The 12169-nt window shown below is 46.4% G+C and overlaps 1 protein-coding gene across 1 annotated transcript; it reads right to left on the bottom strand.

Moving 5' to 3' along the window:
- Window positions 1–1794: 1794 nt before the first annotated feature.
- LOC122037644 (60S ribosomal protein L2, mitochondrial-like) lies at window positions 1795–8794 on the bottom strand. The gene is made up of 2 exons (XM_042597154.1): window positions 5005–8794; window positions 1795–2603 (listed from the first exon to the last, which is right to left on the bottom strand). Exons 1-2 carry the CDS (start codon window positions 5883–5885, stop codon window positions 1934–1936), a joined length of 1551 nt encoding a protein of 516 aa, XP_042453088.1. The 5' UTR covers window positions 5886–8794; the 3' UTR covers window positions 1795–1933.
- Window positions 8795–12169: the final 3375 nt, after the last annotated feature.

Raw genomic sequence — 12169 nt, 5'->3', positions numbered from 1 at the left:
ATCTTATGATAAGATTCATAAATGCCATTCATCAAAGACCCTCACAGTGGTCAGTCTGCTTTTCTGTTCTGCTCATCAAGCTAATCAGTAGCCTGAAATTACATAAGATATTTGGCTCATTTCCAAACCAAAGCGCTAATCCCCGTCGTGACCTCGGGCCTGAGCCTGCTAACTCTTAGAAAGAAAGTCAACCGATGCCTTAGCACAATAGTCATATTAAAGAAAGACAACAGGCCCAAGGGTTAATGCGTCACGCACCTCTTCTCATGCAGCGAAGATTCAGTCTCGCTTACCCGAGAGCTAACCTATGAGAAAGATTCTTTAAGCCGTATTGACCTTGCGCATAGAAGGAGACCTGGTTAAACTTTGTTCAATCTCTCTTTCTCTTATATAAGATATTGGAAGAGCACGGGAAGTGTCAAAGCTCTCTGTCTGTCTGACTTCAACAAAAGCAGGTATGAGTGAGAACCGGATATTCTTTTATCAACAGACAGGGCCTCCCCTAAAGGACAGTGGAACAGATACACGAGCCACTATCTTAGATACCTCTTGAGTAGCCGGGAGAGTCACAAATAGGCTAGGAAAGGAGCCTGAAGTAGACCAGCGGGGAAGAAAAGAAGGGGGAGAAGACGACTCGAATTCAACAAAGCAAGCCATGTCGTGTCGTAATGGATGCATTGTATTTTCATGAGATCTTCTTATAATGTTAGACTTCCATTTGACAGGCTAGAGCACATAGAGTCACTAGAATTCTGAGTGCTATAGATCCCGCCAGTAATGTTATGTTATAAGCAGACTGAGTGGATAGCGCTGTCCCTAGCTATCCCCTCGGGGGCTTCGAGAACATTCTCGCCTAAACCACTATTGAGTATTTCTTGGCTTGGGGAGACGTATTGACAGCTTGTCGGATAGTCTCAAGATTGCTGCCCGGAACGAGTGGTAAATTCAGTATTGTTCCATCCTCTGGGAGGAGGTAGACCAAAAGCTAAAATCCAATAAAGAGCGGTGTCGTGATCTGAATAAAGGCTGACATCAGGACATTTTGAGAAATAGGCAGCCACATATTCAAATGGTATGGATAATGACTGACCCAAAAACGAAGTGATGCTAGCAGCCTATTAGGAAATAGGAGATCTCGCTTATCAAAAAAAGCACTTGGAGAAAGGAGGTGAAAGCGCCTTTCTCTCTTCACTAACTCGGTAGACGAGACCCCCCACACGCTACTAGGAACAAAGGAATCAATCCAGCCCCAAGCAGGAGCCGGGGGCTACCCTCTTTACCGGATACTGAGAGGTCTGCCCGTCCGGCGGCGGTCCCTCTTCATCTTTCATTAGGTCGGCCTAAGAAATTGATGAAGGGGCCCTCCTCACCACTCCCCTTCCCCTTATCCCGGAAGCAAAGCACGGATGACAAGGGCCAGCGATCCCACTACGGCCTCTCGAGCCAAAAACAAACATACCGGAAAAAAGCAACATTCAAAAAGACCAAAGCAAGAAAAATGAGTACTACATCTGGGGTCCTTCAATCCATAAACACGTTCATTCCATCTCCAACTGAAACCAACCAACCACTCGACCGATCTCATCTATCCCCGTTAGAAAGCCGTTGGAGTTCATTCAAGAGAAATTGGTTTTGCTTTTCGTGCCATATTAGCTTAGACTTGACCCCCGCGTCTTCCCTTTCTTTTATTTGTTTTCGAATTCCGTGTAGAAGCAAACTCTCCAAATTTATGACCAACCTTTCCTTCAGTGATCTTACAACGAACAGGAGTTTTTCCATTGTAAATGAGTACGGAGCAATCAACGAATTCCGGCGAAATAGAAGATCTACGTGACCAAATTTTCCTGCTCAAAACACTGTCTCTGTTCTTCTTCATTCTAAACAGGAAAGCATCAACAAAACAGCCCTTCCATATAGATCGTCGTGGCATGAACTAAATTCTGCCTTTCCCCACCCCCACTACTGCCCGAAATCCTGCTTTGGTGGGCTTCCCCCAAGGTGAGACCGAAGGTCTACCTCCTTTTGTGCGCCCCTCACCTCCTCCATGAGGATGATCCACTGGATTCATTGCAACACCACGAACAATGGGGCCTCTGCCTAACCACCGGCTTTGTCCTGCTTTTCTAAGCTTACGTGCACCATGGTTGGGATGGGAAACAATACCAATAGTAGCTCGGCATCGGGAATCTATGACTTTTTCAACACCCGAAGGTAGCTGCACTTCACATTGTGGGGCTGGCTCCTTAATTATTTGAGCATAAGTTCCAGCGGCTCGAGCCAGCTTTGCGCCTTGACCTGGATGACATTCAATATCATGTACCCATGTTCCCATACGTATATCAGCTAATGGTATGCTATTTCCAACTTGAGAATTTCGATCAAGTATCTCGTATCTAAAAGCAGGGGGGCGTGGCCAAGAAGCTGCCAGCTGACTGCCCCCTTCAACCCGACCTTTATTCGCTGTGCGAACAAGGTCTTGGAACCGAAGGTATGTATGGGCATTCTGGGCAGGTCGCAAGAAGCCGCTTTTAGAAGGTTTTGACCCATCGCAATTCATCACTATCTTACCCGCTTCCAATTGATGACTGGCTAATATATAAGTGTTGACCTAAGCCCCTGTGCAGTGGCTCGGCTCCCGAACCGTACGTGAGCTGCCTCGTACGGCTCTTCCTAAGAAGGTCGAAGCCCCCCTCTATCAAAATGAAAAAGCCCTCGCCTTCTCATATCTTCTTTCAGTCGCCCAAAAGTCGTGAATGGACTTGCGCTATTCCATGTTGTACTCTCTCAAGCAACAGTCTAATATGGACTTGCGCCAGAGCGGAGGAGTCGAATATCTGAATGGACTTGCATACCGTAGTCGTGAATTACGAAACGGAGAAAGATCTGCCGTATACGTCGGCTCTCTCGCTGTCGCTCTCCACGTCGCAATGCTCGTACCTAAGGTCGAGTGTCAAAGTTCCTTCGTTCCTTGACTTCGGTTCTCTGTGCTTTTCTTTATTATTAATGTTAGAGGGCTTCGTTTCTGATACCGGCTTTCTTAGTTACGAGCTCACTTTCGCTGACTTCTTCCTTAGTCTCGGTGAATACTTAAGGACTCCTTAGCTTAGTCTATATCCACAGCTGACGTGACTCCGTACCGCTCCGTGGGCCTTTCCCTTTGTAGACGGATAAGATAAGTGACTCTTTAACTATTTTATCCTTTGTAGAACAGCTAAGCCAGTTCTGGAGTTTGACTTACCTAAAACCAACTCTGTAATTCCATAACCTTAGCCGAGCCGAGGCGTGCGTGACTTCTATCTTTTTTTTCCCATCAGGTCTAACCCAGGTTTTCGTCCCAGAGCCTATAGGCGGCGGCTTGGCTTCGCTATCGCTTTGGTATAGAAAGACTTCAGTGTTGCGGTCGGCCTTCCCACCCAAACCTTCCTTACTTTTCTTATAAGCCCTTGACGTATATAAAGAAAAGAAAGGGTATTTCCGATAGGCTCGACTGATAAGGAGAGGGCCGACACAAGGGGAATAGAGGCAGCGCAATACCATCATGACTTTTGGGAATCAACCGATTGAGCTCGCCCGAAGGGCGAGGGGCGAAGAGCTGAACGAAGGGAAGGATATCCGAAAGGATAGGGCTCGAGCGTATGCGAGAGGGGCGAAGAGCTGAAAAAAGACGAAGGGAAGGGGGATTGTAGGACCGATAGGCTCGACTGCTAAGGGTAGGGCCGTCAATATATGAGTCTTTCCAGATCAGTATACGTTTCTTTTTTGAATCACTACGTCCATGAACTCCAGCTAGCTGGCACCAAGTCGTGAATGGCTATGGGCCATGAACTCTTTCCAAGTCGTGAATGTATCCATGAACTCTTTCCAGTCGTGAATGGCTTTGGGAAAGACCATCACTGAAGGTGCTGGGGAGAGAGAGAGTCTTTTGTCTCTTTGTTGTTAGAGAGGGACTATCCTACTTCCAAAGAAGCGACAGCGACGTGGTTCACCTTTGCTTTTGAAATGAAACTTAGCTACTTAAGAAAATGAAGAAAAACGAAAGACAATAGTCAAGGGAACGGGGCTCCCAGGCCGGGCCGCCCGGGAGAATGCTTGGCGCGCCCTCACCCTTCGGGTTCTGGCGGTTAGCTTAACTTAAGTAGGGAGGCTGGAAGGAGGCAAGCAAGCAAATGAAGGGAGGCATTCCGGGCCGACTACAAGAAGCAAAGTAAACTCGACAAGTCGCTTATAGAATGCCGACTACTTATTGAAGTTTCATAAGGGGGGAAGCGAAGCTTAGCTTGCTTTAGTTGGCCTTAAACTACCCGCTAGCGGACACTTTTCCCTTCATTCGTAGCTAAGCCAAGGTCCCAGGTCTCCGAGTCAGCCCGCGCTTTTTCGAAGAATCCTGCACCCATGGGCATAGGGCCTGGCAGGCCTTCCCTTTCCGCCTTCATGGGCCTTGCCCCGTTCCCCAATCAGATGTTTGGATGTGAGCTATACTCCGGCGAGGAGCCACACGGGCGTATGGCCCTTTGCCTTGCCATTTGACCTCTCTTCCCGTGTGAGACGGAATGCTCAGTGACAACCTCTCAATTGTCACCGCCTGGCCTCTCTTGCAACCACGGTAGCACCTAGTGTGGTCAGCACCAATCGTGTTCGGGCAACGAAGCTTACACTCATTCACATTGGTTCATCCTGCAATGCCCCGGGCCTTTTGCTCTTCTAACAACAATGGTGGCCGGCCATTCGTCAAGGCCCCGGAATCCGCTGGACATCTCAGCGGCGGGATTGGATACCCGCATCAGATCGAAGTTCCATTGTAGTGCCTCCCTAAGGGGCGACTGGTTAAGGGCAGGGCCAATAAAAAAAGTAGTCTTTTCCCTAATAAAGATGATGTTTGTTTTGAATCAAAGGAGTATAAAGACGATTATATTTACGACTAAATTAGCTGATGGCCATTCACGACTGTTGCTGCGTAGCGGGTCGCTTCGCGAAAGACATTGCTTAGGACCAACGGGTCACACGACAGGTGCACGATCGACTTTGCACGCTCCATCCTTCGTCCCTTCGCCTATAGGCTTGGCAGGCAAGCTACCTTGATCCGCGTTATGCTCAGCAGCTCCAACAAGCCCTAAACTTTCTTGCTGCCTCAAACTCTGCCAAGAAAGCGCTGCTTTACGTTTGATCCTATGTGCCCAGAGAACGCAATGCGTTCTCCACTTTCGGATCTCGCAAAGAGAAAACCTCTTTTTTCCGATTACTTTCTCTCTCATTCGCGGAGCGAAGAAAGCGGGCTTTGCCCCAGCAACCGCTATCCTTGGGAAAGCCAAAGAGCTACCGAAGGAAAGGGATGCAGTCTCTCCCTTGGCCAAGGGAGAGGACAGGGCAGAGAAGAAAACGTCCTTTGCGCAAGTTTCTTTGCTTCCAGTGCAGGCTTGGCTCTTCGACCAAGGAGGCATGAAGGTAGGAAGGCCGACCACTACATAAAGCGTAAGCAAGCACTTGGCTTGGGAGCAAGCTACCCTTCTTTGATCCACTTTACCGGGCAGGAAGGAGAACGAAAAAAGGCAAAAGATGGTGGCCGTGGTAGGTTCGAGGATCTTACGCGGCGGAGCGAACTCTTCTATCGTGTAGCATTTCCTCTGGCTCAGTAGCTGCACCCCCTCGATCCATCGTACTAGAGCGATCCGAGAAGAACGATTAGGGTCATATTCAATCCTTTCTACAATGCCAATAGACGATGTGCTTCGTTTCAGGTCAATTTTTCGCAGCAATCGCTTCGATCCACCCCCTCGGTGAAAAGCAGTAATACGCCCGGAGGAATTCCTCCCTGCAGACTTCCCCGTACTCAAAGTGCAATGTCTAAGTGCTCTCCCGCTTTGTCTCATTCTCTCTCTCGTTATCATTCGATTCTGCCTCTACTTCAATGACCTCCTACTCTGCGCCTCCAACTCAAAATAGATCGTCGTTGGTCCTTTATCTGTCTTTGGTCATTTATTGTTTAGAACAGCGGCGGAAAAACACTCTTCTTGGGCAACCCACGGGATCAGATATAATCAAATACACTCGACCAGCTTAGAGGGAGAGGGACGAGGTACGAGACCCTCGGCCCTCGGTTCACTTCACTATAGGATTGAATGGTTAGAGAACGAGTCTGTCCTTAGGTGAGATTGCACTTTCTTATCTAGTTGTGGAGTGAGGGCTCGAGTCCCGTACATTAAACCGATCTTTCCACGTCGCTATCGCGGATTATGGAAGTCAGACGGCCCAAAACAACACAAAAGATACAAGATACAACAAAGAGATAAAAAAAAGAGATACAAGATACAGAAACATATACAAGACTCTCTCTCTCCAGCACCAGTCGTGAATGGCAGTAGCGATTCAAAACTACTCGAGAATGCTGATGGCCCTTCCCTTTCGTAATACTCAGCTCTCCGCCCCTCTCGCATACGCTCGAGCTCTATCAGGGGATACCCTGCCCCAGCACCAAGAGTGAATGGCCCCCATTAACGTATTAAGCTGGAGTGAATGGACATGAAAAACGTATACTGATCGTCAAAATTGATCCTAAAAACCCATCATAAGTATTTAGAGTGAAGAAAAGATATTCTAGTTTTGATTATTCGATAAATTCAAACAGTCTTTGATTTGCTGATGGGTTCGGGTCTTCTTTTTTTTTCTCTAACTCATTTCATAATTGATTCAAAATACTGCTGATGATCCTCGGTGAACTGGAATGAATTTGAACCATGATCCCGTAGGTCGGAATGCCAGGTGGAGCGTACATTCAAGGTTCGGACTGGGCGGAATTCAAACTCCATCTCCAGAGCTCTTAAGGGCACATTCGGAAGTCACGGGCAGCAGAAACTCTATCTAAGGTTAGGGCACCTGCTTAACAATTCAACTATATAGTAAGTAGTCCGATCTTTCTTGCGCGAAAGGGCCTTTGTTTAACGAGGGCTCGAGCGTAAGACAGACGCATTACGCCCCAAAACCTTCGCCGGGAATGGCAACATATCTCCAGACATTGAGTTGGACGCGTCGTTCTCACTCGCACGTTCATTCCTCTTGTTCAAACTAATACGCCTTATTCGGCAGCTGAGGCTCTGTACCTTCTCCTGCAGTTCAAAAGAGAGGAAGGACCATAGGGAGCAACTCGAGCGTAAGCGAGAGCAACGAGTGATAACAGTAGTAGACGTCTCGACTGAGAAGGCCAAAGAATACACATCAGTATTAATCTAAATGGCCTAAAGCCATTTAATACTTATGATGGTAAGAGTAAATGGCCTAAAGCCATTTAATACTTATGATGGGGGTTGGGTGTTGCTGTGGTTGCTGTGGGAGAGGGGCGAGCGATACCTACCAGCGACGTGGCTAAGAGAGAGGGAAGAGCTACTAAACTATATACTTAATGAATCTGGTCCCCGTAACGAGTTCCTCTTTTAGTTGAGTGTGCCAAGCATGAATAGAATTGGAGTGATAGGTCTCACTTTGGAGGCACTATAAAGATGTCATAAGCAGGTAGGTACCCTCTCACTATTTGTACTCGGAAGGGAAAGAGCTACAGAGTTGAGGGAATCAAAAGAGTAGAAGGCATATGCTCCTCTTCTTCTTTTCATTTAACCTCAAACTACCCAAAGAGCGTACGAGGTACGAGCAAAGCGACGTGGGACGTGGACAAGACTCCGCTGAGTGGAGCGAAAGAGACGTATGGGTAGGAGGGAAAGAGTGAATTTATATAGAGTTCATGGATATTAGGAGGTAGGAGGCTTTTTTAAGGGACGAACATAGTGGGGCGACTAAGACGGGAAGACAGCGACGTGGTAGATCTTTCTACGTTTTGAATAGCCATGTTAGACCTGTTGTTGCTGCGATAGCTAAGTGAGTCCGTTGCAGTAGGCTCCGCTTGTAGCTCGCGTGAGATTCCATGACATATGAGTTCAGAGAGTGAATGGTTTCTTCTCCTAACCCTGAGCTTTCTAATGAATCTTCATGCCCCTTTGATTATCGTGGAATGGTTCTGGTGCCCGATCTGCCGATCATCCAACTCCTTTTGTACGCGTTCGGGATAGTCCATTAATTAAGTGATCTGTGAATGGTATGAGTCCAGACCGAGGTAGGAGAGAGCTTTCTATGCTTGCCTTTCTAGGCTGCTCACGTCGTTCCTCGTACCTTTTCTTTTGTTCGCGGACATCTTACGGTGCCAAGAGTGAATTCCGGAAGTGATAAGCGTAATGCCATAGGCAGAGGAAATGAGTAGTGAGTAGTGTGCGTGTTATCACTATTAAATTAATAAGCAGGAAGCAGGTTACGCAAAAGGGATGAAAGTTCTATAGTTTATGCAGCGGGTTAGAGTCATTGGCACCATCAGCAGTATTTTAGAACTCTTTCCAGCATATTATACCTTTTCGGCAGCAGAAAGAACTCTACCGGTACAGAATTGAATTGAACTAAGCAGCTGTCGTGAATGGACTTGCTGGCTCATATGCGGGCAGAGGAGTTGGAGACAGAGATTACCGGAGAATAGAAGCACGCGGTGCTGGAAAAGGGAAAAGAAGTTCCCAAGCAACCCACCGTCAAGTTCCCAAGCAACCCACCGTTATTCGACCTCTTGCTGATATGTACGAGTTAAAAAGATCGGGTATCAAACTAGACCCACGGAGCGGAGCCTCCGCAGCACCAGCTTATTCGACGTTTTCAGTCCCGTACTCTAACCCGAGATTCAGAACTCAGTTAATTCACAGCTGCAGTGAATGCTATTAGAGTAGAGAGTAGGTCTTTCTACGTTTCGTATTCTCGAGCAAATTAATTAGTATTACGTGAATGGCTATTCAAAACTACTCGACAAAATACTGCTGATGGGCAAATTGAGCCCTCTGAAAGACCCAATTGTTTCTTTCCGGATACTGAAGTAGCAGAGACTATTAGCGTTAGCGTAACACATGCATCAACTGTTCGCTCATCACTCAGTTCGGGAGACTCTCGATATCAAATAGTTAACAATAAAAAATAGTTATGAAGACACTCTAACTTAAACTAGAAAACTGAAACGTCGAACTTTAACATAAGAAATACATAAAACAGTAACTGAATACACTCTGACTTTCACTTGACTCTCTCTAACAAAAGTTAATAAAGAAAAGTTAAAGAACTCTTTTATACGCCTCGGAAGGTTAGGGCACCTGCGTGAAAGAAGGGCACCGAACGCCGCTTCGTCATGATATGAGTTGAGTACTGATTGATTATAATGAACTGCTTCACGTCTAACTCACTCGTTCCTCTCTTTCTGTTGTTCATGGGTGTAAGTGAAGTGAACCGATACGAGGGATTTGAGCTAACTGCAGCGGGAGAAGAAAGAGAAAGAATACGCTCCCGGACTGGAAAGAGGACATGCGCTCGAGCAACTTAGAGAGGATCGCTAACAAAGGAAAGGCTCAAGGTTATGCTCCCATGAAACTATAGGAAAAGCTTCAAAGGTCGGCACTTCCCGTACTCTTGAGGAGGGTAAAGAGCAGCCGGCGTAGCACCTGTTGAAATATCTTCCATTACAAGAGAAAGATCGGATCCCCAGACCGGATTAACGAGGAGAGGTTGCGACTGAACACTAACCCAACGGGAGCTATTGAGTGTTAATACTCTTCGGCAACGGCATTCAGATCCACTGCCTAAGCAGCCGGCTTATTAGTGTTAGCTGCCGAATCCGCACCTGTTGTTAATGAAATAAGTAGCACGGCTGCTGAGGTTCCGCACCGCTCCGTGGGGTTCTAGGGACTCTTTCCAACTGCTGCTAACATGGCATTACGCTACGAACTCTTTTCCCTCAAACAAAGGAATGAGTCCTGGTCCCGGATAAAAACAACCACAACCGAACAACCGGAATGATCGGAGTTACACCACCAGAAACTACTGAATAAGTAGTTTATTCTAATACTGTTTTTTTCTTAACTCTTTTTTGTACCGGCAACAACGTTTGTTCTCTCTTCTGTGCACCTCTCTTTCAACTGAGTCCCGAATGCATACTTATAATCATTCCCGGCACGTCGCAACTGACTATATATGGCGTTCTCACTCGGCCCTCGTCCCTATCTCATTAATACCTTATATTTCTTCAGGTGCGGTGCCTGCAGCTACAACTAATGAACTTCTTGAAAGGACATGAACTGCTCCTTCGGTCGGGAAAGAAGACCTATCTGACTCTAAAGGGAATCTGGTATCATCCCGTACTCTGGAAAAGGAAGTCAAGATCTGACTGACTATCGGTTCCGTTCCAATTCAAGGATAAAAACACGGGAACTGAATCAACTCGTCTAGCGTACGGATCGGTCGGGACTCATGAAGAATCTAGGGACGTAGAATGAATCCATCTCCCAAAGCCCGGTCGAGCTCCAAAGAAACCCCCGGAACCCATCAGCAGTATTTTGGCAGCAGAAAGGTTTCATTCTTGACTTCCAGAGTCCTAGGCAGCAGTAGCTCTTTGTCCTGTCTTTAATGAGAAAATGAATTCGAACGTAAGTAGTTCAAAATCTCTCTTTTGTCATCTTTGTGAAATAAATTTTTGATTCGGACAAGGCACTGACGGTTTCGAACACCTTGAGGCCCTCTGGCCTAGCAGGCCTGTACTGTCACAGGAGAGAGGCACATACCACATTCTAGGGATCTAAGTCTGTTCTCCTAAGGAAGCATTTCAAAGTCAAGTCAAGTTGAAGTCAAAATGCGTCTTATATTAAGAAAGTTAAATACATTTTTGATTTCGAACTTTGTGAAAGAAATTTGATCTCTGCCCCGTCGACCCTCACTTTAAGTTCTCACTCGAAAGCTATAGCTATTCACTCGTATCTCTCTCTCTTTCTTTTCTCTTTTCTCACTCGCCCTTCCTCGTGCTTTTCTTTTCTTTCCTTTCCTTTCAGTTCTCTTTCTCCCCAAAGGAAAGACCATTGTAGACTAGACTATATTCTATTATATATAGTAAGAGCTTCTTCCTTCGCTCCACTCGCCTTACAGCACTTTCAGAATTCGAAGGATGAAACCTTCAGAAAGATCAGGATGTCAGGCCATAACATGCTATAGAGATCTAGATCTTGATTTCATATCTATGATTATACCTTATTTCTTATCATGATCTTATCTGATTATTGGGTCAAAAAAGAGATGTCTTTTAGTATATAAGTAGATGATCGACTTCCGCGAGTTCGGTTATACAGCATTCCTTCACTTCCCTTTACTCCGTAGGGCCTTCTCCAGCAAGCGTATGAAAAAGCAAGGAAGGAGAGTGTCACATGCCAACGTGAAACTTGGTAGTACGCCGAAGCGGATCTGTCATTGACTAAATTTCTCAGTAAAGTAGGTACTGGATTGGTAGCTTCGTTTTTGCTGATTCGTGGGGGATCGTGGAGGATTTGGGTTCGAGTCCCAAGCCCCCTTGTGATAGGACCGATACCGATGGTAACCGGTTTATAAAAAGGACTGATCTTTGCTTGAACTTAGCCCGAGTAAGGCCGACTTAAATAAAGATAACTAGGTGCCAAGAACTAGGATCAAAAGGAAAGGCTACTCTACTAAGTTGCTTGGGCCTGGTCACCTTTCGAAGCTTTTTCCCAGTCAAGCTAGTTAGAAGAGTTCTTTGCCTGTGGAAGTGTTCGTATCCCCATCCCCATTGTATCCAGGGACAAGGGCTCGTATTCACTCAAGTTGATTTAGTCACAGGAGCTGCTGTAGCTTTACCAGTTGTACCTATTCCAATTGGTTAGCTGAAGCAATGGGGGTACCTATCCAACTCTTTCTGCCGCAGAATCTGATTTCGTAGAGTATAAGACTGATTTAGTTGAGTAGTCTCATCTAAAGTGGACGATTGAGCAAGAGAAAGCGGTTCGGGGGTGGAAGAGGTTGGATCATCTCCTGCAGACTCCGCGGCATGGCATAAGACTCCACTCTAACAGTAGAAAATTAAGCGACAGCATCTTCTTCAGTGATAGCATCCGATCCGGGTTTAGCAACCGTTATTTGACCGACTTGCTTTTTTTAAGCATCCTTTTTGTTTTTGATTTATAAAGAAAGGAATTCCATACCAGTGCCACTTCCTTCCTATTCGAGGATCCCTGTTCTATTCTCTAGGCCAAGATTGCCTTTTCCAGGAGAAGCGCCGCTCTTGGCTAGGCAGATAGAAAGATAGAACGCAGACGGGTATCAA

Source organism: Zingiber officinale, unplaced genomic scaffold (assembly GCF_018446385.1).
Source record: "Zingiber officinale cultivar Zhangliang unplaced genomic scaffold, Zo_v1.1 ctg70, whole genome shotgun sequence".
Classification (NCBI taxonomy): Eukaryota; Viridiplantae; Streptophyta; class Magnoliopsida; order Zingiberales; family Zingiberaceae; genus Zingiber; species Zingiber officinale.
This window is presented reverse-complemented; position numbering and strand designations above follow the sequence as displayed.

Excerpts from the sequence above, each read along its gene's own strand:
- LOC122037644 (XM_042597154.1), bottom strand. The coding sequence starts at position 5,885 with ATGATAACGAGAGAGAGAATGAGACAAAGCGGGAGAGCACTTAGACAT. Across the intron at positions 2,604-5,004 it reads AAAGTCGATCGTGCACCTGT|CACTTATATATTAGCCAGTC; the intron begins CGTGTGACCCGT and ends GGCTTAGGTCAA.